The sequence below is a fragment of the Triticum urartu genome, chromosome 3, assembly GCF_003073215.2.
Source record: "Triticum urartu cultivar G1812 chromosome 3, Tu2.1, whole genome shotgun sequence".
NCBI lineage: Eukaryota > Viridiplantae > Streptophyta > Magnoliopsida > Poales > Poaceae > Triticum > Triticum urartu.
The window spans coordinates 354536543-354562217 of record NC_053024.1 but is presented as its reverse complement, the minus strand read 5'-3'; the positions used below and the strand labels follow the sequence as shown (position 1 = coordinate 354562217).

Here is a 25675-nt window from a genome sequence, read left to right as displayed (position 1 = left end):
TTGAATGAATTGCATCTTTCTCAACAACTTTTTACTACAGATTAGTTACTGGGATAACTTCAACTATCAAACTTTGACGTATACATTATCAAATGTACATGCTATCAGAAAAAACGTACTGTATTTAGCGAGAACTACGAGGTCTATTTACATGGTATTGTTCTAAGCAGCCTGAAAGCCGAAAATACAGAGGGCCTCGAGTGATGTGGCTCCTCATGGATCAGTTAAAGACCTATCAGCTAAGCCTCTTGTAAAATACTGGGATTAGTATTTGCAAAGTTGCTCCTTTTGCAGAATCGGAGGCCTAGTCTGGCTTGGTGTACTCGAGCAGCATGTGTGGTGACCTGTAAACATTTACCAATGTCCAATATAAAACTTCTTCCACTTCTAACTCGCCCTCTGCCCGCGCAGCATAAATGCCTTCACAGATGTCGAGCAACCTATAAAAGACAGGCATACCTCATTAGTACAATTCTACTATTCAGGTTATGCAAACAAAATGCCTTGAGGTAATTGTAGCATCAATTAGATCCGGAAATTTTCACTTATGAGCTTCCAATCCCACAAAAATGATCCATTTTTCCCTCGTTTCAGATGGAGCCAAAATAAGTCGACCAAAAGATCAGGAGGTTAGAGCATCTGTTGCAGATAACTTATCCTATATTCCACAAAAATCAGACCATTTTGGAAGAACTTTATCGACACGGAACCTCTCCACCAACCATCAAGCTCATTTTGTCATCCAGACATCTTGTAAGTGATCATTGGGTAAGCCTACATCTACCACCACGACTACTTCGACAATGACCGCTTCATCCTTTTTGATACCATAAGCAAGGCATATCATTTCGACTTCATCAAGGGTAAAAGATGGCGTCGAGGTATCCACTCCGTCACAAGCTTTACTTCCACCTTGCCATTGCCTTTGTGAGCCACTCACTACTTTTATACGGAAACGTCACACTTGAAAGTCGTTAGAGTGGTGCCAACTTTGTGAATCTTTTTCGTATCGTGCAATCTAGCTAGCATCTCTCATTGTGTTTGAGCAACACGAGCCTAGTCTTCAATAGGTCAATATTGTATGCTCATTCCTTTGGTTGCAGAAGCCTCGTCATCTTTGCACGTGAGTTCCCTTTGTTCATTCTTATATTTGTGGTCAACTTGCATTTCTTTGAGTTTTGTGGATATTTACCAATATTTTCAATATCTTGATCTACTTCTTGCTTGATTTTGTTTCCACTAACCTTACCAAGCTGCACATATAGCTTCCTTATGAGTGTGTATGTGTGCAGATAAGATTCTTTGCCAGCATATCTCTCATTTCCAATTGTCCATTGAGAGGTCTTTTGGATCTTTCAACTCCACCGGAAAGGGGTAACTTTGGTATGGTTCATTTCCTTTTAGCTACTTACATCTTGCACTAGTGCCATTATGTATAAGGAGAATGGAGCAAGAACTTGTGGCGAAACCTTAAAAACTTAATCGCCCACACTCTATCCGAGTGACCGATAGAAGCAATGACAACTATGGTGGCCATAGCAAGTCCACCCACAACTCCCACAAGCCAAGTACCTTTACATCAAGAGAGTACACCGACAAGGGTTACAACCGAACTCATCGTCTAAGTGCAACCTCGGCAAGCCCCTCAAGTCCACGGGCACAAGAAGCTTCCCATGCTCAAGTCCACTACTGCCAACAATTACAACGACTCCACCAATCAATTGGACACCCTGGAACCTCGGCCCAATGGACCCCCGGAGCCCCCCCCCCCCTTGCGGTCTTTGGAGACATCAGTGCTCCCTCCGGTCACCCCCGGGCCTCCGGCCATGCCTGCAAGCATTAGGGGTAATTCCTTTGCCCCCCCCCCCCCCCCCCCCCCCTCCTTTTCCCCCCCCCCCCCCCCATTTACCCACTCATTACCCTAGGACCTATATATTACGTACCTCTCTCATTTTCAAGCATAGAACTAAAAATTGACATAGCTTTGCTCAATCTACCCTTCTCCCTAAGAAACCAAGGCCTCCTTGAAGGAGAAGACTCCATTAGAGTAACCAAGACCGACATTCAAGAAGAATCCTCTTGGATTTCAAGACATCTCTTGGGAGATGAACTATCCCTTTGTTTCTCTTTCGTTTTGTGGTGTTTGAAGTTTGAACTATCCCATTATTCCTCTTTTATTGACTTTGGTTATGAGAAAGGATCTTGGGTGTGAATATTGTCTTTGTTCTTCCGTTTCCACTTGTGTTCTTGAGTTTCCCCTCACATCCACCTCCAATTCATGAAGATTGGGCCACCCTAGCGGTTTGCCCATATCATTTGGTACCATGAGAAAGGTTGCCACGATTTGGAGCCCTCCCCTCGTATTTCTAGCCTAATTTTGGATTTGTGCTTCCGAATTTTGAAAACCCCACCAAAAATAGCCATACCCGATTTTGAGCAACTAGATGTTTCTAGTGAGTTTTGATTGGATATAATCAACGGATCATGTGTTTTGCAAGTGATTCAACCTCAAATTGTGCCCCCATAGCCGAAATCTTTCTTTTTTACATCGATTTCATGTTTGAGATCCACCAACCCCAAACCTCCGGGCCCTTGACCCCTCCCCCCCCCCACCCCCGAGCCTCCAACCCCGGCCCCCGCAGTTCATCTATGGCATCTTCGCCAACTTCACTCCCAGACGCACGACATCTTCGTCAATGCTCCAAGGCCACGTGTAAAGCTCCATCGACTACATCAACCCTCCAAGTTCGCCACCGACGATGATCATCCCATCCTTCTTTACACCGACATGGGGAGCAAGGCCGACCATCACTGCTTTTCTTGAGGTAAAAGTATTGACGACGTATACATTCCATCAAACTAGTTTTGCCTTCCTTGCCATTACCCTTTGTGAGCCATTCCGTCTTTGCGACACTTTAACCCTATTGACACTAATTACCCGAGTGTTGTCGAGCCTCGCGAACTTGCGCACCGTAGTAATTATTTTTGAATCATATAGTGTGCATAGTTACTCTGTGCATCATCTTGTGATACTTGTCTTGCATATTCGGTCAAGGCTCAAAAGGGAAGTGGTGAATATGAAGGAAAAGTTCAAAAGAAAAGAGAAAGAGGAAAAAGCAAGAGTCGCAAAAGCTTATAAGCAAGATCAATCTTGAGCAGAAGATAGTTGTACCAAGGATATAGTGGATATGAAAACCTTACGCTTGTTATTCTAGGTTGGTGTCAAGTTCTCGAATCTTGACATACCCTGCAACCAAGCTTAGCATCTCTCCTCAAGTTCGTATAACACAGAGCCTAGTCTTTGTTAGGACAATTTTGTATGCTCATTTTCTTAGTTGCACAAGCCCCATAATCTTTTCATGTGAGACTTTCATTTGCCTCTATCTTTGCACTTGTGAGCACTTGCATAACATTTTAGTTCATTTTGGTTTGCTTCCAACTTCTACATATCTTGAACTTCATCTTGCTTATTATCCTGCCACTTACCCCTCGAAACTACACATATAAGCCTTGTCTTAGGTGTGACCCCAAGGATGCGGTTCACTACCAATTCTTTCTCAATTCCAGTTAACAATTAAGAGGTCATTTAATACTCGCCGACATCGGAAAAGAGGTAACTTGGTATAGTTCATTTCCATTTGATACTCAAACCTCACTCGGGTGTCATAATGTCTAGGGAAGGTACATCCCATCCGGTCTACGACGACCAAGCGAACGCGCACGACTACGTCTCCAAGGCTACACAGTTCAGACTTCAACGAGCTATGTACGATGCAAATGCCATATTGGATGAGCGCATTCAAAACCTTGCCATTGAGATGGGAGAAGCCAAAGCTCGCAACAAGGACTACTTCAACGCCAAGATGGATGCACAAATGGAAAACATTCAAATCATGTTCAATAACAACAAGTCATCATTTCAAGATGCCGCTCAAGTGCACATTCTTCCAAGCGACCATCCAAATCAAGTTCACACCGGCCTCGATGAAAAATCGCCACCACGAAGACCAATAGCCCATTCAAGGACTAATTGTCATAGCATGTCACACAGTGTTGTTCCGACTCAACCGTTTGCAGTTGCGCACACCGTAAGGGCGTAGAGCGATGGCGTGTATCTCGGGTAGGAGGCGGATGCGGTGGGTGCGCTCATGCTTAGGTTGCATGCCATGGGGCTCAATGATGACATCGTTGAGCACGACCAACGTCGTGCAAGTTGCTGTACGAGCCAAGCAGGCTGCTGGTGGCAGGCCATGCCATGTCACTTGCTTGCCAATGGCCCTCCCTCACAAAGGACGTGGTGTTGTTGGTGAAGTCCCATGTGATCGGTCCTAGCGTACTTGGCCATTGGAACCCTACGTCAAAGCCATCAAGAGGCAGGGCATAGCAGTCCAGGAAAATGTTGTTGGCGAGGGCATGATTTTCCATTAATATCGGCAGGGAGGCGCAAGGTCTGTCCCATGCGTGGCTGAACGCCTGCTATGGCTGCCAGTGATATTTCCATCACCTCCCTATCTTCGATATTAAGATCTTGCTCATTGACGCCCACAAACGGATCAACCACTAGGAGAAAGGGCTTCTTCCAGCAATGGCCAGGAGCAAATTGCTCCTCGCAGTTGTAGCAGACGCCTTGTTGGCAATGCACGTCCATCTCAGCCGGCATAATAGTGCGTGCTCCAGTGGTGCCGCTGGAACAGCCCCGCACCCTGGTGGTTCTGCCATCGTGAGGGCTCCTCAGCCCTCTGATGCCACCACGAACCAGCTAGTGGTGCCCAATTGGCATGCCGTTCACATGAGCGAGCCAAGCTCATGGCATCCAATAGGCTGCCTGGCCGCCACATCTCCACATCGATCTGCAATGGTTCCTGTAGGTTAGTGGTGTAGATGGAAACCACCTGGTCCTCTCGAAGTCATGCATGCAGCATAAGAGCGCGGTGAACTTGTTGTAATCTCACACCGAGCTTGTGCGCTTGAAGGAGATGAGTTCTCCTAGAGCATCGCTGCACGACCGTGGCCCAAACTGAATAATCAATTCAGTGAGGCAGTGCCATGTGGGAGGTCCATGTTCGCCTTGTACTACTTGTACCACAGTTGTGCATCGCCCGTCAGGTGTAAGGTGGCGATGCCTAAAGTTGCACATTGCCCGTCAGGTGGAAGGAGGCAATGCCCACCTTCTCCGTGCAGGCCCTGCGCTGGGTATCAAAGAATTGGTCGCGGCAGTTCAACCAGGCAAGTGGGTCAACTTCCCCTAGGGAATTCCATTTTGAAGAAGCGCGGCGAATGGGCGTCCGTCGCCTTAGGGATGGTTATAGGCAAGGAAAACAGCCCGCCATGCCCCTTCTTATCATCCGCATGTGTGCTGGACTCTTGCTGCACACCAGTCTCTAGCTTGGCGACAGCCAGATTATGGGCATGGACGTGCTGGCTGGTGTCACACAGATCGGCAGAGATGAAGTTGAGTTTTTTGTTCTGCCCACTGAATCTCTGCTTGCTGCCATCTAAGCGCTTCATGAGGGTGATGAGCATGATGTTGATCTTCTCGACATCATCAGTTGTAGCCAAGATGTTATGAACGTGGTAGGCTGCCGCACAACAAGAACGGGGAAGAAATAGAGATAACTGGGATAATTTTCTGCTTGTCTATTGATTGATGCTGCTAGGCATTATTTAGCCAGCTTAAAAACTTGGAGGCTAAGCCGAACTAACAAACATTAGGAAATAAGAAACCTGAGGATCAAGAATATCTCTAAGAGGTTTAAACTGCTAAGGATAACTAGGGATACTTATCCCCTTAAGTTTCAACCGTAACTCTCTCCTTGGTGGCCTTTGAAACTTACCGATCGATAGTCACAAATTCTTTCCATAAGAAATAAATTATTTGAGCTGTGAATATTAAATTTTGAAGACATCAGTACGTCACATCAGCAATGTGCAAGCAAATAAACACCCAATATTCATATTAGTTGGTGCAACTCTCAGCCTCCTCCTATGGTTGGTTACAGAATACGCAAGATGAAAGTTTATCATAAAATAATTAGCATACCTGTCGCAAGATGGGAGATTCTCATATGGTATCCTCATTCTCAAGTCTGAGCATTGCAGTCTAATAAATCTTGCAACAGCTAACACAAAAGTAATGTACAAACTCCATATGCTTAATTTGCTGAGTGTTTCACCAATAATGCCCTCTGATCAGTAAAAGTACATATATAAATGTTAGCAGAAAAGCAATAACAGATAAAATCAACTTTACTTTACTAATAACACTGATCTTGAAAATATATTCATAAACACTAATGCTTTTCAGTATGAACAAGTGTAGCAAGAACAAATAAGTAATTTTAGAAACATGGATAGATACATACGAGGTGTCTCCTCAGACACGACGATTGCCATAGGACCATTCTGCCCTTGACAACCTGCCAGATCTGATGGGTTTGTATCGTAGAATGACCACCAAGGAGGAGTGCCATTATTCAAGAGCAGTTCACCGCTTACTGAATCTATCTACACTTATGAACAGATAAAATTATTTAGCTTCTTTTCGGGAAAAGTAACAAGAAAACAAAAGGCTGCATTCAGTTGCGTACCGATGACTCTAGTCGCCGCACTTCACCTGATCCAGTAACCCGGAAGTACCTAGGGTAAGCATCAGTTATCCTCAAGCTGTGTGCAGATCCATTGAGCACTTGCTTAACATTCTCTACACTCGGGCACTGCTCGACGGGTGATTCATATTTCACTAACTCCTTACCTTTTGGTCTAGCTCTGAGAAAATCCCAATTTAAAATAAGTTCCATCTTTCCAAAAATCATTTCTGTCTCTTCAAGGGATCGAACGAATCTACTTTGGACTGGAGGAGGTACCAACCACATTGTGGATGCATCAGGTTGGCAACAGATTAGCTGAATGTCCTCAACATTGTAAGCCCCTAAGTAATCTAGAGGATCAACATCATTATAGGCCTTCAAATACTTCCAAGGTATCTTTTCACAAGCAGTTGTTTGGAAAAATGTTAGCCTTCCACCAAGAGCCTTTATGTCAATCTTAACACTTACATCAATAATTGGATTAGCAATATTTGTGGGATTGCCACTGCTGTAAATCTGAAATATAAATTTGTATATGGAAATTAGCTTTAGAACACCAATGAGCTTGTAAGAGTTCGTGCAGACACGTGAACAAATATTTAACTGGCTGAGGTTAATTAAACCATTTCCACAAAGAGAAGAGGAGAGGATCAATAGGGGAAAGCATAATCAAGATATCCACAATATTTATTCCTTTACATTTACATATGGCAAAGCTGTTGTGAACCTTAGTTCATAGTGGGGTAACTACAGCAAAGAATGGACCGATGAAATGATGAGACCATATGGTTAATGAAAATTACAACAGTGCCTCATTTAGAACTGTCTCTTGGCAGATCCAATATATGGATAAACCAGACTAAACAACTAAAGATAAGATGCAATCCGACATAAATCACTTATCTCCAAGTAAGTAAATTATACTCAACCCATGGAATAAGACCCACATACTACAGTAACGCACAAGCAGTACACAGTATCACGTACGCTGCTAATGCAAGCAGGTGTCAGTTGCTCTGCCAAGAACTATAGGGCTACAGAAAAGTAAATATGAGTATACAACCAAGGGGAGGATCCACAAGTATGGTGGTAACTTGTAACTGGAAAAGAATCAGCTGAGTCTATGTATAATAGATAAGCACGCTAACTAGAAGGACTGGGTAGGCACCCTGAATAAAAGGTTACCAGCATTCTCATGGTCCAAACACATGCATCTTTCTACCAGACATGCAATGTGCAAACATCAGATGCTGAGAAAGGGTAGAACGGTAGATATGCTCAGGGGTGCACCCACACATGCTATCGTGTTGAGGCACCCTCAAGTTCTGAATTGTGAAAGAAAAATATACATGTTCATGGAATAACATGTGAACCTGCAAATTTTCATCTGAAAAATATGAACATTTCTGGCCTGCACTAAGAAAAAAGAGGTAGAGCAGTGATTTTTTTTCCGAGCATCAGTAACCAGCAAGCAACCATCCCCGAGAAGGAACCACTGCTCGTCCCGCACGGTGCAGGAGCCGCTTGTGGACCAACGCTAGATCACTGACATTGGGAGGGGGGGGGGGGGGGGGGGGAGGGCGGGCAGCCCACTTGCCCTCTGGCAGTACATCCAGCTCTGGGTGATGGCCCGCGGGGTGCACCTCACGACAGAGCCAGATGTGTTGGTTTGGCGTTGGACACCCCCAGTACTCCGCCAAATTTGTTGTCTCAAGATCTTGGTGGTTGAGCTGACGCTCCTGGGCTGCCCCAAGGGTCAGGTTTTCCATTTTGCTTGCTTGCCAAAGCTGCTGCTAGACTGCCAAGACGCTCACAAGACGAGGTCTGCAACACCACCTGCGGTGTCTGTTTTGCCAATCAGAGGAGACCATGAGCCACCTCCTCATCAGTTGCCCTTTCTTGGGAACCCTGTGACGTGAAGTTCTATCTTGGTCCGATCCACTACTACGACTTTGTTGATTGGTGGCAGCAGACCACCCGGTTCACCTCGGCCGCGAAGCGCAAGGGTGCCTCCTTGGTGATCATGCCCAGGGCCTGGTGGATCTGTGAACCAGTGGAGTGAAGCCACAGCCGCCATGGCCTGCTTTCTTTTTAGTGGTGAGGAACTTCCAATTTTCGCTTGGAGTAGTACATGCTCGATCCGAGCAATTCAATTCTTGGTTGAGACCTTCCATCCTTTGATCAATATAGATGCCAACGCCCTGTTCTTCGTGGTTTCTCGTTCCTGTTAAAACAGGGACTATGCAGGAACAAAAATGGAGAGGAAGCACCTTGTTTTCCTATCTTGCTTGACGCAAATTGCCCCTGGATATCATGTGCATGGTGCCCGGAGTTGAAAATTGCCAGATTTGCTGCCTCCATTTTGCATCGAAACGCCGCCATATTCGACAACACAAAACCCAACACTGACATTCTGCTCGACACGATCAAGTCCAAGGCTCAGTCGTTGGAGAGGGCAAGGTGCGGTGGGTCTTGACACGATCCTCCAGGGGTAACTACTGCCTAGTTGCCTCGCATAGCGTCATACTTGGGGTGTTGGTCATCTGGGCTTGTACTGAACTCTTTCTCTATCTACCAATGCATCGACACGCAAGTTTTTATGTTTTCTCGAAAACAAATCGAGAAAACGCAAAGCTTGTGTTTCTATGTATTGAGGTCCTAAAAGTATTCCGCGTGTGTCAGCTGGATCCTAAAAGTGGATAAGTGATTCATCGCAGGTCCTATCCAACTCTTGCCTGTCTGCGTGACGTGTTGACCGATGCTACGTACTTTGTGATGCAGCCTCTAGACATTCTCTATTCTAATTTCGTGGCCCATCCTCTGCCATCGCGGCCCCAGCTACGATCGATTCCATGGATTTGTACCCAGCGAAGCACCGGGTGCACCGCTGCCACCATTCTGTCATCACCTCAGCTGGCGGATACGGAGTTTTAAGTTGTTGCCCTGCTCCAGGGCGCCAACCTCGCTAACGGCCAAGACTCTTGATGGAGGGCATGGTCACGAACGACGATGGTAAGGAGTCACGAGCGCTATCACCGCTGTGCTGCTGTACCACCACCGTCGTTTGAACCGTAGTTATTGCCAACAAAGCAAGCAATTGGGGATGCTTCAGTTGCGGTGGAAGGTACACCATGGCCCATGCAGGCGAAGACGAGGCAGAGTGGGTGAATCTGGTGGTGGAAATGAAGGATCACCAGCAGCTGCTCAATGAACAACAGAAGGAGGCGGCTGGTGTTGTAGAACACGCAGAAATTTCGGCGGAGGAAAGCTCGGAACAAAGAATTGATCAGGGATCCTCTTCCTCGTGTTGTCGCGCTACTCCTACCAGAAGGAATTGGACCAGGGCGTCGCTGAGGCAACAGTTCGACGATGGTAGTGGCTCTAGTGGAGATAGTGACACCATGAAGCAGCAGGGAGCGAGGGCGACAGCATGGGTGGGAAGCTGCCAATCTCCTCTCCGCCCAGCACGTGCGCGATTGCACCTCTCCGCCGCCACCACTCTGCCACTCATCTCCGCTGTCGAAGTCGTGGCGACGACCATGGCACGGATCCGGGGTTTTTGAAGTGAGGTGATGTGTGTCTGGGGTTGCAGAGTGTGGTGGCGGGATTGCCGAAGCATGGTGGTGCAGCGGTGGCCGTGGGGTGGCCGGTGGCGCATGCCGTTCTGCATGCGCGTCGCCGATGACATGATCGACGAGGCGGCATCGTGCCCTTCCCAGGATGGAGGGCAGCAGTGGTCACTTCCCAACGGTGGTGGGCATCCTCGCTGACATCCGCAAGATGAAGGGTGACGGCTCCTCGTCAGACACCGGGGCTAATGTACACTTGAGATGGGTTCCAGCACTACTTTGTCCTACAGGAGGAACGGTGGCAAGCGAGGCAAGGCGTGCCGCGTGCACCAGGTCTACAAAATTAGAAGAGAGAAAGATGGGTCACGAAAATAGAAGACACCACCTTTTAGGGGGGTTTGTGAAAAATATTGTCCACATGGTGGTGGTCAATCCGCCACACGTGCAGGTCAAAGCTAATCAGGGCTGTATAGGACCTCGGTGAACCACTTATCCACTTTTAGGACCCAGATGTGCATTTTTATACTTATAGGACCTAGCTGACACACAAACAATATTTTTTGGATCTTTGATGCATTTTACTCAAAAAGAAGTATTTACAAGCTTCAAGCAAAGCTAGGTACAATGTACTCACAAGAAACAGCTAAATGAATAATATTGCAGTTTGTAGTGTTTACTATCTCTTCTTTCCTGCACAACCACAGATGGAGATATTTTGGATGAAATTGTGCAGTCTCACATTTTCTAGCAGACACTATATCCATGAATTTTGAAAGTTAGTCTCAACCTAACAGCATGTGGACGCGCACCCCTGAGCACGCAATCCACATTTGAAAAAGCAGTAATTCTTTCGCGGGAGTGAAACCCAAAATCGCACAGCATTTTTGCATGTGCAAAGAGGTTGGAATAACATTAGTGTGACTATTCTAGAAAGGTATTGCACTCACGTACCAACATTGGAGCCCAAATAACACAGATAAGTACGAAGAATAAGCATATCCCACCACAGAATTTTGTCATTTTTGTTTGCTTTTCCCCGTGTTGATGATTTGCCCTATTTAAAATTGTGTCGCATTTCACAAGGAACAAGCTCGCATATATGTCCTCCAACTGTGCAGAGGAACAAAAATATCAGATGCCAAAATTTGCTCTATTACAGCAATTAACACATTAGTGTAAAAGCTAAATACAAGAAATATGGTGAAAAGGTACATTATGCTGCATAACTAGTACCACCAAACGTTGTACCTAACTGATTCCTAGAAAAGCTGTTTTTACTTTATCGTACAGCGCATGAACAAAAACAAATGTAGGAGAAACTGCTAATATCCATATTTATTTGAGTAAGACAAAGCCCGACTCCAACTGAAGCCTTAAATAAGCGGAATCAGGTGAGCAAGGAACTTTTGGACTAATTATGTATTCTGAGGCTACGAATAGGCTAACTAATTGCCAAGCAGGGTTCCAAGTACAAGTTCAGACTTCAGAAGCCTACAACAACCAAAACAGAAACAATTGTGATGAAGTAGACTAAACCATTCAACACAGATCACCAATATCACACATATCCAACTACTCTCGGCAGTGTTCGAAAATCAATATCTAAAAATGAAATGCTAAAGTCACAGCACGGCAAAAGTAGAATCATCATACAGGATTATATGGGTTAACCAAAGTAAAAACATACTGGTGTTTAACCTAATTGTTGTACCAACTGATCAGGTGGTCCAAAAAAACAAAAATTAGTATCAATCATCATAGACTATAGTGCCCAGTCTTCGGCGCCTATATGCTAATAAATTTATGGCAGAATTACCCACATGCTTGCAAAAACAGATCTACTGATATGTACCTTAAGCCAATCATACATTGTTAATGATGTAGTCGTGCAAGACCAATCAAGAACACATCGAAGCTCATACAAGAACGGTAAAGCTCGGTATAGCCGGAAACCCAAGTAGTTTACTTGTGTTACTTTGCTAGTCAGAAACTGTCTATACAAGTTACTTTTGTTGGGGATACCATATCTGATCTGCAAAGCCTGCAGTGCAAGGGAAATTGATTTTGTAAGGTAGATGGCACGTAAAACAAATCCTCCAACATCCCTGTGGGCTAGCTCCATTCCCCAGGCATACTCAGTGACCGAGTATGTGAAGAGCACAAGATTGAAAATATAGAAAACAACTTTTCCGGTTGCAAATGACCACAAGTATATAATGCGGTCAACTACAATCAAGAAAAAGAGAATCTGCAAAATTAAAATAGCATGCATTAGAAACCTAAGCAAAGAGAAGTACAACAGCGTTCAAGTGCAATAATAACCATGTAAACTGAAAGATGAGCTCTCACCATTAGGATGAAAACAAACTCTTTAGGGAATTGTTCTTCCAGCTGATAAACTTCCAAGAATTCACTCTTGTTTTTTAGGATAGATTGATAGAACATGAGAACAAGAAAGAAAACTGCCATGTCAGCACCAAAATAATATGCATAAAGATCAATCTCTCTTTTACCGCCGCCAATTACAGAGACAACTGGGTAGGGGAAATTTATTTCTTCAAAAAGGCCTGCCTTTTGTGAGTCATGAATTTCCCTTTCTACATCAGCTGCTGGAGTAAGTGATTTGAACCATCCTGCTGACTGGCATTCTGTAGGAGCAGCATAAACAACTTCTAGCACAGCAAGAGCCATACTAGGATTTTCTTTGCTCCGTTCAATACTTTGAATCCGAACTCGACTAGAAGAATGGCATGATGAAGGCGAATTAGATTGACATCTTTCTTCATGGGCTGTCACAAGTACCTTATTTATTGCTGACTCTATCCTCTCTGGTTGGATTCCATCTTCTGGCCAATGTTTTACTTCCATTGTAACTTGCACAAAAAAGGGAGGAGATTCTGCACCCTGTGTTAGTGATAGCCAATATCTAGATAAGCCCCTCCCAAACATCCTTATAAGATTCATTAAAGGCATGTGCAAACTTTTTACCCTATCTTTCCAGTTGTATGGTATACAAAATTTCTCTTCAATGTTATTTCTTGCACTAAGGAAACTGAATTCTGTTACAGGGACCCATTCACCATCTTTGGCTGTGATTGAGCTCTGCAGGAGAGTAGATATATATACCAAAAACAAAGGCAATATGCTGACAACAAAGGATGCTTTTATTTTATCATCAGGGAAACCTAATCTCTGGAGAAGAGGCAAATGTATATTCAAACCACAGTGTTGGATAATAATCTGATATATATACTGTGATAGAATGTTGAGCTCAGTGTAGATCAGAACAATGACCCAAAACAAGTAACTTGGCCCATAGTTTACACAAAGAGCATATAAGAAAAGCGCTCCAAGGTAGACCATGGAGAGCAAACTAAAATTCCACAGAAATACCAGGATAAAACAGCAATAGCAAACATAATCATAATTACTTCGCATCTGATACCATATATACCGAAAGATAACACCAACTGGCATACTTGCTGAGGATTCTGCTGCAGTTCCCAAGCTATCTGAATGTGTCCTCAGAAACTGGCCATCTTGTGTTCCCCTCTGGTTTTCTACTACATCATAAAAGCTACCTTCTGTGGGATGCTCATTGGAGAGTGATTCTTCTGGATCAATGTTCAAGAAGCTCACAATGTTTGTAACTGCCTGGTTTCCAAATGACTGAACTTGGGAAACACCATCACCAATTAACTGCACAGCAGATTTAAGTGGGTTTTCCTTGGGTTGTCTTCTTTCCTTCTCCTCTTTTAGTAAGTTAGGATGCAATTTGATATCACACTCATCAAGCTCAATAATCTCAGATGTTGAGCCCACAGAATTTTTAGCATTATCAGCCAGCATAAATTCTTCACTCCTCCCCCTGATTGGTGACCGCGGAGCATCAGACGAGCTTGGGAACAATAAATCTGGTATGTTTCTCTTTGTATCTGCTACAGAGAATTCAAATGACTGAGATGCTGCAGCTGGTGAACCAATCTCATTATCTAGCAATGGAGCATCAATATCACTGTACAACCTAGTAGTCCTCCTGCGCCGTAAGCCTTCATTGCAGGAAGCATTATTGATTGGGGTGAAGGAATTCATTGTATTTAGTTGACTTTGTAAATTGTACATCTCAGATTTCATCCTTTCTACTTGCATGTTGCGTTGACGTTTTTGCTCCTCAGACCTGCGAAGATGCTGCAGCTGTTCGGTTTTCTTTAAAGCCTTCTTCTCCTGTTCACGGACCATTGCACCGATTTGCTCTGCTTCAAGGTATCTTGATACATAATCAAACTCACCAGAACTAAAGATGTATGATTGCACTGCCACCAATAAGAAGATCACTATCTCAACAAAAGCTGACCGTGATGTTATCTTAAAACCATAATCATACTTGTAGAATCCAATAATTTCATAGAGGTAATCTATTTGATCACACTTGCCAGAGCTAAACTGCCCAACATAAGGAGATTGATATGCAAGTGACAAAACTATAACAGCGAAATTATACATCCGTAGATACTTGAAAATCTTATTCTTCTTCTTCAGTATTTCAAGTCTCATTCGGAAGAAAACCAGAGCAAACCCGAGATAACCGAGGTGTAAAAAATCATACTCCAGAGTACCAGTAATAGCAATTAGTGCCAAAACTATATCTAATAAATGGCAGTAAGCATAAAGCCGCACATAATCAAGAAAGGTCCAGAAGCTTTTTGTTTCCAATGAGAGGTCCCTCCAAACAAACGCATTTTTCCTTTGGGATCGCATCTGACGGTATGTATCCGAGTCCGAGAAACCAGAGAAGTGGTCAGAGCGTAGCTTGAATGACGAAAAAATGAACACAACATAGTAGCTAACCAACATTCGAGGATCATCAGCTATTAACCCTGCATCAAATAAATGTACATACATTTCATAAATTATCTGTTTTAAGCTGAATAGTAATATAACATTGGATTGCATAAGTTCAAGATATGACAGGAAGGACATGCCTAGCCAGCATTTCGAGCAATAATCAAAGAAAATCTGCGAATTTTTCCAGCATCCGTGGCAACGCATTTCAATATCATTGACACCCTGTAACCAGAGCATTCCATCTTTCCAAAGGGCAAAATACTCGAGTACTAAGACAGTAGCAAAGAGAGACACGAAAAGGGGCCACAGTTTCTGGATTAGATCTCTGTTCATAAGAATACATGCCACGAGGCACATGATATAAAACATTGATACAACATTTAACAATGTAAAGCTTGCCAATAGTAACACAATCATGTTAATTTCCAGACCTCGCAATTTAAAAAGATTCTCCATCCAGAATATTATGTAGCTCTTAAATGTCGACTTCTGGGTGTCAAATCTTTCTCTTTTCAGAGAGACGATCCTTTGCTTATCCCACTTGTGGCTTTCTTTTGACATTCCCCACATCTTTGCAAATGAGTACCTTTTGTCCTCGTCCAGACCTTTGGTCACATTCTGGACAGCTTCTGAGGTCTGATAGGTGTTGCCTGAACTAAGGGATGAAGATAAGCTGCTACCCACAAGACCTTGGACTTTAGAAAACAACAAGGCAAACCTATTTGAGGAATGTATCTCCTCCCTGTTGTTCAAAAGACTAGCAGATTGATCGGAAGAGATAAACAGCTGACAAGGCTCTTCCCATTTACCCTCATGTACTAGAGATGCTGGCATTAAGTCCAGCCAGTGGAACACATTATATTGAATGGTGCAAGCCACAATCACCAGAACTTTTCCTCTAAGCCCATATTCAACACCCCAAAGCCCAGAATCGTAATGTTTCAAACCAAGAAATGCAGCAAATCCATACAAGCGCTGACCAGGACACATTTGAGCAGGTTTGCATATCATTTGGAAGAGGTATTCAGATACAGCAAGTAAACCAGTGTAGACTAGGTAGACCTTCGAAGGAATTCGAGAAACTTTCGGTAAGGTGGAAAAGACAATGAGACCTAACAGATAAACTAGGCCAGATAGACTGATTGATGATAGGCAAGCATAGAACACACTAACTGATAGTATCTTCTCACTGTGCCAAATTAGCAACCTTCTAAGGAACCCTAGAAGCCCAGATACAGAAGCATCAGAAACACTGAAGTTCTTGTCACTGTTCTGCCTTCTTTCATAACTGTAAAGTTGCATCACTACTAGAATAGACAATGATTGCCAAACATTTACCAACAAAGAGGCTTCAGGATCAAATCCAAGATCAGGATATAGTTTAACAAACTTTGAAACCAAGCGCGCAAAGAGTGGAGAAATACTCAGGCTATAGGTGAAGATAAACACCACAGCAGCATATACTTTTAATGGAAACCAAAGTCGTCTCTTCGTCTTCTCGACAAGCTGCCTTCCGATTATCCAAAGTAGAAGGAACCAAAGGTAACCAAATGATATATAATTGGGAGTCACCAAGTATAGAGTCAACAGAATTGTGAGGAAAGCCACATAAGTTCCGTATGAGCGATACATAGAGAGAAATTTCTGGCCGATTTTACTGAGATATGACGCAATCTTTTTTTCTGCAAAATACAAAATAGAGGGTTGGCATAGTAAACATATATTCAGTCAATAACTCATGTCAAACAATAGAGTGGACATCTGGAGTCATCCAAGTACTCAAGGTTCAAATTTTCTACTAAACAATTAAATATAAATTTGTAGTATCCCTTTACGAAAAAGGCACACTGTGAAACAGTTTACAAAAGATCAAGGAAGCGAACTAATCCTGCATTGGTCCTCTCCCCATGCACTCTTTTCGGCACAAACATTAGCCCTGCACCTAAAACATTTTTCTTATTTGTCAGCGACAAAGAGCTCTTGCCACCATGAACGCATCTGAGAAGTATAAAACCTAGTAACGTTAAGCATGACATAATTTATCTTGTAGTTCATTTAACAAGTAAAGGCTGTGCCAAACAAGAAATAATTAATATAGATGTCCATGATGCAAGAACGTACCATGTAAGTTGTGGCAAACTTGACCTTCTCGTGAATTTTGTGAGCTATAAACTGACAAGAGTACTGACTTATTCAAACCAGCCTTTAGGATACTGAACCCAACAGGTGGACACGGTGTATGCCGAAGAACAGCAGAGAGAGCAAAAAGCATTTTGAAACCATGGCTATGCACAGCACAGAAGCATATAATTGAGCCAATCTCCACTAAGTCTTTTGTTTTAGCATTACTTGAGAGGCCTGTCAAACATACGAGAAAGGAGTGCTGTTACTGTAGTATAAAAAGTATGCTGTGCTTCACAATTTAATTCAAGAGAACTATTAGATATGTCAATCTGTGCATCCACTGTTCAAAACTCGTTAAAATTGTTAAGAGTATTTTGCATGTGGATATATACTGGCGTGCGGCCTCATAGGAATACAAGTTGCTATTTCCCTAACATGGTATTAGAGCCTATGGTTTTTTCCCTCTCCGTGCACACGCAACTCGTGCACCGTGATTGATCTCCGTGTGCTTCCTCTCCATTCTCATATCTGATGGCCCGACCCCTTCCCCGATTGGATCGACCAAGCATTTGTTGCCTCCCCGCTGGAATCGGGCTACCCTCCCAAATCGCATCGCAACCCCCCGACCCCCTCGCCCGAGCAGCAGGCCACCCAAGTCACCATCCCGCCAGGCTCTCCCGTCTCGTACATGCACCGTCTATTGTGTTTGGTGCTCGTCTGCTAGTTGCTCTTTTCCGCTGCTTCTCGTTGGCATCTCACATGCACGACTTTTTCCACAGGCCACAGGCTCTTCTGTATGCACGAAGGCTCTTGCATCTTCGTTCGTGTATACTTCCTAGATTCTAGCTCTATATTTCCGCTGCGTCCACCAAGTCCGTTTCTCTTTTTCTCATGTCATGCGAGTCACCATACCTTTATCCGTCAGCCTTTTTCTGGTCCTTGTCCTTTCTATAGGATTTTCGTGGCCTCTTTTTGCATTGTTAATCTACACCCATTATCTTGTCACCAAGCTTCTTTTGCTGCGAGTTTTCTCGCGCTATGATTTTGTGTGCAATGCTTCATTCTCTCGATGTGCCATCTTCTTTTGACAATCCATCTTCTCTTGTATCTTCTACTGATGCGACGTTCCTCTGATGCGTCATCTTCTCGTTATATCCTTTGGCTTTACTCGGCAGGTTTTGAAGACTCTCATGCTAGGACGACATTCTCAAGACACGGACTTTCGATTATCTTTTTTTCCCTAGTGTTACACTTCTTCAAATGCAATGCTATGGCATACGCTTTGCATTTGAAGGGGGGGGGGTGTTATGACCAGCCTGGCTTATGGCCGTAGAAGGCTCACCGGGCAATCTTAGCCCACAAGTTATCTTAGGTTAATTCGCGTGCAAGTTATTTAGGTTATAAATATATGTTGTAAGACTCTTTTTCAGATTAAGCAATAAGAATATTATTATCCCTATTGCCCGGCTCCCAGAGGAGCCGGAACCCTAGCCGCCTCTAACCCTAGCCGCCGCCGCCATCTCCCTCCAACGCGACGGCGTGCAGCCGCCGGCGCGCCCGATCATCGCCCCGTCCCGCTCCATCCTTCCCCTACAACCTCCGGAGCAGGTCCGGTAGGACCCCTGGTTCTACCAATTTGGTATCCAGAGACTCAGTTGCGATCGTGTCATCATCATCATCATCCACGCCGACGCTGCCCGGCGGCACCACCGCGCCGATGGCCCCCGTCCCGATGACCTCCGCCGGGCTCCCGTGCTGTCAGACTAGGCCACCACCGCGGGCCTCCCCACGCCGCCAACCCCAGTCACCTCCGCGCCGCCACCAGCCGCCGTCTTCACGCCGGAACAGATGACCAGCACACTGCAGCAGCTCATGACGGCCGTCCAAGGGCTCCACATGAACCAGCACCATCAGTACATGGCAGGCGCGTACGGCCCCCCGGCGGCTGCGCCGATCGCCGCCTACGGCCACCCAGCGCCGTGGCCGTTCCCGGGCGCACCCGCAGGCGGCGGCCCCCCGATGTTGCCGTTCCAAGCAAGGAACTCCAGCGGGCCTGTGGCACCTGCCGCCGCCACCATCGACGGCGCCCCTCTGGCACCTACAGCAGCTGCCGACCCCGGCACCCACCGCCCTGGTCCAGCCCCCGCCGATGCCGCTGCCACCACCGGCGCCGCCCCTGCCCAGCTCAGGGGCACCCTCACCGACCGGCCTCCCGATCCATCAGGTCCGGTTCCCGCCCTCCCCGTCGCCACTACCAGCGTGGGCAGCTGGGTCTTCGCCCTTGCCGGTCTACACCACGGCTCCGGAGCAGCCGACCCCGTCTCTGCAGTTCGGCGGGCCGTCCGGCTCCGCGGGGCCCTACCCGGAGTACTCCGACCAGGCGCCACCCGCCTCGCTGCTCCACACCTCCGAGTCAGCTCGACACGGCGTTCCGACCCAGGCACCGCCACGGTTCGCCAAGATCGACTTCGCCACATATGACGGCACGGAGGACCCCCTCAACTGGCTCAACCAGTGCGACCAGTTCTTTCGCGGGCAGCGCACCCTCGCATCGGAGCGTACCTGGCTTGCCTCTTACCACCTCCGCGGCGCGGCACAGACGTGGTATTACGCTCTCGAGCAGGATGAGGGTGCCATGCCCCCTTGGGAGCGCTTCCGCGAGCTCTGCCTCCTTCACTTTGGGCCTCCGGTTCACGGGAGCCGCCTGGCGGAGCTCGGCCGCCTGCCCTTCACCTCTACGGTGCAGGACTTCGCCAACCGCTTCCAGGCCCTGGCATGCCATACATCAGGCGTGACGGCGCAGCAGCGAGCCGACCTCTTTGTCAGTGGCCTTCCGGATCACATTCGCGTGGACGTGGAGCTTCGCGGCCCTCAGGATCTCCAGACGGCCATGTACTACGCCCGCGCCTTCGAGGCTCGCGCCCAGGCCATGCAGCCGGCCACCCCGGCCCGAGGAGGCCGGCAGGCCGCCCGACCGTTACCTGCGCCGTGCCGGCCACCTCCGGCCGCACCGGCGACTACTACCCCGGCCATGACGCGACCTTTCCGTCGTCTCTCTCCGGCGGAGTAGATGGAGCGACGGCGCCAGGGCCTCTGCTTTAACTATGATGAGCCCTATACGCCGAGCCATGTCTGCCCGCGCCTCTTCTACTTGGAGACGGTCGACTTCACCGAGGACGCCCTGGCCGACGGGGCCGATGCACTACCCCCCCCCCCCCCCCCCCCCCGATGGCTGAAGGCGCACCCGCGGCTGCCCCGGCGACGACCCTCGTGGTTTCTCTCCACGCGCTCGCCGGCATCCGCGACGAGCGGACCATGCTCTTGCCGGTGATGATCCACAGCGAGCGCTTGGTGGCCTTGGTGGATACAGGCTCCACCCATAACTTCCTGCCCGAGGCTACCATGTGTCGGTTAGCGCTTCAGCCAACGGGCGGAGAGCAACTTCGCGTCACGGTGACCAACGGCGATCGTCTCCGGTGTCATGGACTCGCCCGGGACGTCCCCATCACCATCGACGACGAACACTTCTCTATCACATGCGCGGGCATCGACTTGGGCTGCTTCGACTTCATCCTTGGCGTCGACTTCCTTCGGACCCTCGGTCCCATCCTTTGGGACTTTGACGCTCTGACGATGACCTTCTGGCGACTGGGCCGCCGCATCCGGTGGGACGGCATTGGGGGCGCCGCTCCGGCGCCGCCGCAGCTCCAGCTGGCTGCGGCCACCTCTGAGGTCGAGCATCCCCTACTGGATCACCTTCTGCAGCAGCACAGCGACCTCTTGGACGAGCCACAGGGCCTGCCACCGGCCCGGGTGTATGATCACCGTATTCATCTCCTGTCGGGCTCCGCACCGGTGGCGGTTCATCCTTACCGCTATCCACAGCTGCAGAAGGACGAGTTGGAGCGGCAGTGTGCACTCATGCTCGCCGCGGGCATCATTCGGATCTCCAAGTCGCCCTTCACCGCGCCGGTCCTCCTCGTCCGCAAGTCGGACGGCACGTGGCGTTTCTGCATCGACTACGGCACCCTTAATGCGCTCACACTCAAGGATAAGTTTCCTATTCCGGTGGTCGATGAGCTACTGGACGAGCTCCATGGGGCGCGCTTCTTCACCAAGCTCGATCTCCGGTCGGGGTACCACCAGGTGCGCATGCACCCGGACAACATCGCCAAGACGGCGTTCCGGACTCACCACGGCCACTTCAAGTTCTTGGTGATGCCCTTTGGCCTCGCCAATGCGCCGGCAACCTTCCAGGCCCTGATGAACGACGTCCTCCGTCCCTACTTACGTCGGTTTGTGCTCGTTTTCTTTGATGACATTCTTATCTACAGCGCCTCGTGGGCGGAGCACCTCCAGCACGTCGCCATCGTCTTCAACGAGCTTCGGGCGCATCATCTTAAGCACTCGAAGTGCTCGTTCGGGATGCCTTCGGTCACCTACCTTGGCCACGTCATTTCGGCTGACGAGGTTGCTATGGATGCCGACAAGGTGGCGGCCGTCGCAGCCTGGCCCACGCCGCACTCACCGCGGGCTCTTCGCGGTTTTCTCGGCCTCGCGGGCCACTACCGGAAGTTTATCCGGGAGTTCGGCCTCATCGCAGCGCCTCTCACACGTTTGCTGCGCCGCGACGCCTTCGCATGGGACGACGAGGCGACGGCGGCATTCGAGGCCCTCAAGGGGGCCCTCACGACGGGGCCCGTTCTTCAGATGCCGGACTTTGACCTCAAATTCGTGGTGGACTGTGACGCCTCGGGCGCCGGGTTCGGCGCCGTGCTTCATCAGGGCGATGGCCCTCTCGCCTTCTTCAGCCGGCCTTTCGCTCCGCGCCATCTTAAGCTTGCGGCGTACGAGCGGGAGCTCATTGGCTTGGTGCAGGCGGTGCACCACTGGCGGCCCTATCTATGGGGCCGGTCCTTCCGGATCCGCACGGACCACTACAGTCTCAAGTTCTTGCCGGACCAGAGGCTCTCGACCGTGCCGCAGCACCAATGGATCAGCAAGCTCTTTGGCTTCGACTTCTCCGTCGAGTATCGCCCGGGTCGCCTTAATGCCGTGGCCGACGCCTTGTCGCGCCGTGACGCCGACCCCGACCCCGCCACTGTCGACTCCGCGGGGGCTGTCCTGTGCATCCGCTCGGGGCCGACCTTCGGCATCTTCACCGACATTCGCCGGGCTATGGCAACTGCGGCTGACGCCCTCCTCCTTCAGCAGCAGCTGGCGGTGGGCGAATTGGAGGAGCCGTGGCGCTTCACCGACGGCCTGCTCCTCCATGGGCACCGGGTATTCGTGCCGGCGCATGATGATCTCCGTCACCAGGTGCTACTGCTCGCCCACTCGGCGGGCCATGAGGGTGTGCAGAAAACTCTCCATCGTCTCCGCGCCGACTTCTACATCCCTGGGGATCGGGCCCTGGTCCATGACTGGGTTCGGTCTTGTGAGACATGCCAGCGCAACAAGACGGAGACACTACGGCCGGCTGGTCTGCTCCAGCCCTTGGAGGTGCCGTCTCAGGTCTGGGCGGATATCTCCATGGACTTCATCGAGGGCCTTCCCAAGGTGGGCGGCAAATCGGTCATTCTCACGGTGGTCGACCGCTTCTCCAAGTATGCTCACTTCATCGCGCTCGGTCACACTGCTGCCTCAGTGGCCCGCGCCTTCTTCGACAGGATCATTCGTCTCGACGGGTTTCCCTCTTCGATCGTTAGTGATCGGGACCCGGTGTTCACCGGTCATGTTTGGCGCGATCTCTTCCGGTTGGCGGGCGTGAAACTCCGCCTGAGCACAGCATTCCATCCTCAAACGGACGGCCAGTCCGAGGTCGTCAACAAGGTGATTGCCATGTATTTGCGTTGTGTCACAGGCGATCGTCCTCGCGCTTGGGTCGATTGGCTCTCCTGGGCGGAGTACTGCTACAACACCTCCTACCACCCCGCCCTGCGCGCCACTCCTTTTGAGGTGGTCTATGGCCGGCCGCCACCGCCCATCCTTCCGGTGGATCCTACAACAGCTCGGACGGAGGTGGCCGGTGAGCTTCTGTGGCGTCGTGACGACATGTTGGCCGAAGTTCGGCAACGTCTTCTTCAAGCCCAACAGCTGGCCAAACACTACTACGACGGCCACCATCGCGAGATGGAGTACGCGGTGGGTGATTGGGTGTGGCTGCGTCTTCTTCACCGCTCTACGCAGCCACTGGACCCACGCGCGAAGCGCAAGCTGGGCCCTCGTTACGCGGGGCCCTTTGCTGTTTTGGAGCGCATCGGGAAGGTGGCCTACCGCCTTCAGCTTCCTGCCGGAGCCCGCATCCACGACGTCTTCCATGTGGGGCTGCTGAAGCCTTACCGTGGGGAGCCACCTGCGGCCCCTCCAGCGCTCCCTCCGACCTTCGATGGACGCATCCTTCCGGGGCCGGAGAAGGTCTTGAAGGCTCAGCTCCGTCGCGGGGTGTGGTACGTGCTGATTCAGTGGGCTGGACTTTCGGAGGACGAGGCCACTTGGGAGCAGCGTGATGAGTTCCGCCAACACTATCCAGACTTTCAGCTCGAGGACGAGCTGTTTGCGCAGGCAGGGATAGATGTTATGACCGGCCTGGCTTATGGCCGTAGAAGGCTCGCCGGGCAATCTTAGCCCACAAGTTATCTTAGGTTAATTCACGTGCAAGTTATCTAGGTTATAAATATATGCTGTAAGACTCTTTTTCAGATTAAGCAATAAGAATATTATTATCCCTGTTGCCCAGATTAAGCAATAAGAATATTATTATCCCTATTGCCTGGCTCCCAGAGGAGCCGAAACCCTAGCTGCCTCTAACCCTAGCCGCCGCCGCCATCTCCCTCTGACGCCTCTAACCCTAGCCGCCGCCATCTCCCTCCGACACGACGGCGCCCAGGCGCCGGCGCGCCCGCTCATCGCCCCGTCCCGCTCCATCCTTCCCCTACAACCTTCGGAGCAGGTCCGGTAGGACCCCTGGTTCTACCGGGGGGGGGGGGGGGGGGTGTTAAGGAGTATTAGTAATAGGTGTATTAGGTGTAGGAGTCCTATCAGGCTATGTTTCCTTTCCTTGTACCCCAAGTCTTACGTGATATATATACACCCCATGAGCTATGCAATAGAGATAAGGTGCATCCATAACAATGTCCATTGCCTTGCTATGCAGAACCTGAACACCTAAGAATACACCTTCAGCACTGGGTTGTCATTGATTTAACAAAGAAACAAGGTTAACTTTACAGAAAAGCAAAGACATGAAACAGAGTGCGCACCTAACTGTGAGAATACCTCCATCATAAGTGGACCACTGCACTCAAGAGCATTGGAGACTAGATCAAGCTGAAGAATGTACAGTATTGAAAAATGCACCTCGCAAAATAACACTAAGAATTGGCGTAGTCTTTTATTGATTGAATGATTCACCAGAAACACCAGGAAAAAGCACACTGAGACAAGAGTAATGCTCATTAGGTATGGCTCAGCTTGAGGCAAAAACATAAAATGTAGATGCTACAAAATGATTTATAAGATCCATCAAATGACTGTGGGGCAACGGGTACTAGAGAAGAAGATGGTAAACTGAAATCCAGAAATCAATGGGACAAATAACAGTAACTTCGGAATTAAATAAGATAACACAGAGAAGGATATTGCACCGTACTGTAAACAGCATGAATAAATCCAGGTTTCATCACAAGAAGAAACAGTAACATTAAAGTAATTGCACGTGAAAGTTTGCGTAGACCCCATGCTAGCGTTGCTACAATCAAAACCATTGCATCTTCCTTGTCTGCAAAAATAGGCCTCGAACAGATCAGAATTAATTGCAATATTAAACATAAGACAGCAGAACTGTGATGTAATCTATTTCGAACAAAAAATCAAGAATAAAATTGTGAAAAACATGATAAAGTTATTAAATTATGAAAAACATTAACACTATGTACCATTTACGAACTTAAAAAAAAATCTGTAGCCTTCTAACAACCACAAGTATGGTCATTTACTCATTACTATGTGCCCATGCACCTCCAGACAACACTTGTTTAACAAAACAGCAACTGCAAAAGGGAACCATGCCAGAACAGTCATGCAGGGAGCTTTTTGTACCTAATTGTTTTCACTGGTTGTCAGACAGTGAACAGTTAAGTTTCCAAATTGGATTTAAATACGAACAAGCATCTTCGAGAATTGATCTCTGGTTCCAGTGTAACAATTTGCGATAACATATAAACCTATATGAGAACTCATCTGCCATACATAACGTTTACACTATTATGTTTTAGTATATTTAGGGGCTGTTTGGTTCCTAACCACACCTTGCCATACCTCAAGTTAGGCAAGTTTGACCAAGTTAGATGGGTGTTTGGTTCTAGCCACACCTAAGGCAAGATTCTTTTTGTGAGAAATAAGCCCCACATGTCATACACACAAAAGTGTAGCAAGATTCACTTGAGCAAGCTGAAGTGCGGCTAACAATTCGAGCACCAAAGCTAATGCAAGTTTGGCTAAAATAGTGTGGCAAACTATGGCAAAGTTAGCCACCAACCAAACAGGCCC

General features: G+C 48.0%; 1 protein-coding gene across 6 annotated transcripts in view; it reads right to left on the bottom strand.

Moving 5' to 3' along the window:
• Window positions 1-25675, bottom strand: part of LOC125543974 (piezo-type mechanosensitive ion channel homolog) — a 47528-nt gene continuing 21853 nt past the window's right edge. For 4 of the 6 annotated variants that reach the window (XM_048707485.1, XM_048707484.1, XM_048707487.1 and 1 more), the window contains 11 exons: window positions 24777-24905; window positions 24388-24561; window positions 17123-17359; window positions 15139-16683; window positions 12506-15033; window positions 12009-12404; window positions 11108-11266; window positions 6588-7103; window positions 6363-6504; window positions 6041-6185; window positions 1-440 (listed from right to left, as the gene is read on the bottom strand). In XM_048707485.1, coding sequence (XP_048563442.1) covers window positions 305-440; window positions 6041-6185; window positions 6363-6504; window positions 6588-7103; window positions 11108-11266; window positions 12009-12404; window positions 12506-15033; window positions 15139-16683; window positions 17123-17359; window positions 24388-24561; window positions 24777-24905 — 6107 coding nt within the window. In that variant the 3' untranslated portion in view covers window positions 1-304. Of the gene's footprint in view, window positions 441-6040; window positions 6186-6362; window positions 6505-6587; window positions 7104-11107; window positions 11267-12008; window positions 12405-12505; window positions 15034-15138; window positions 16684-17122; window positions 17360-24387; window positions 24562-24771; window positions 24906-25675 lie in introns of all 6 variants that reach the window. The other 2 variants (XM_048707486.1, XM_048707489.1) reach the window with 2 other exon arrangements.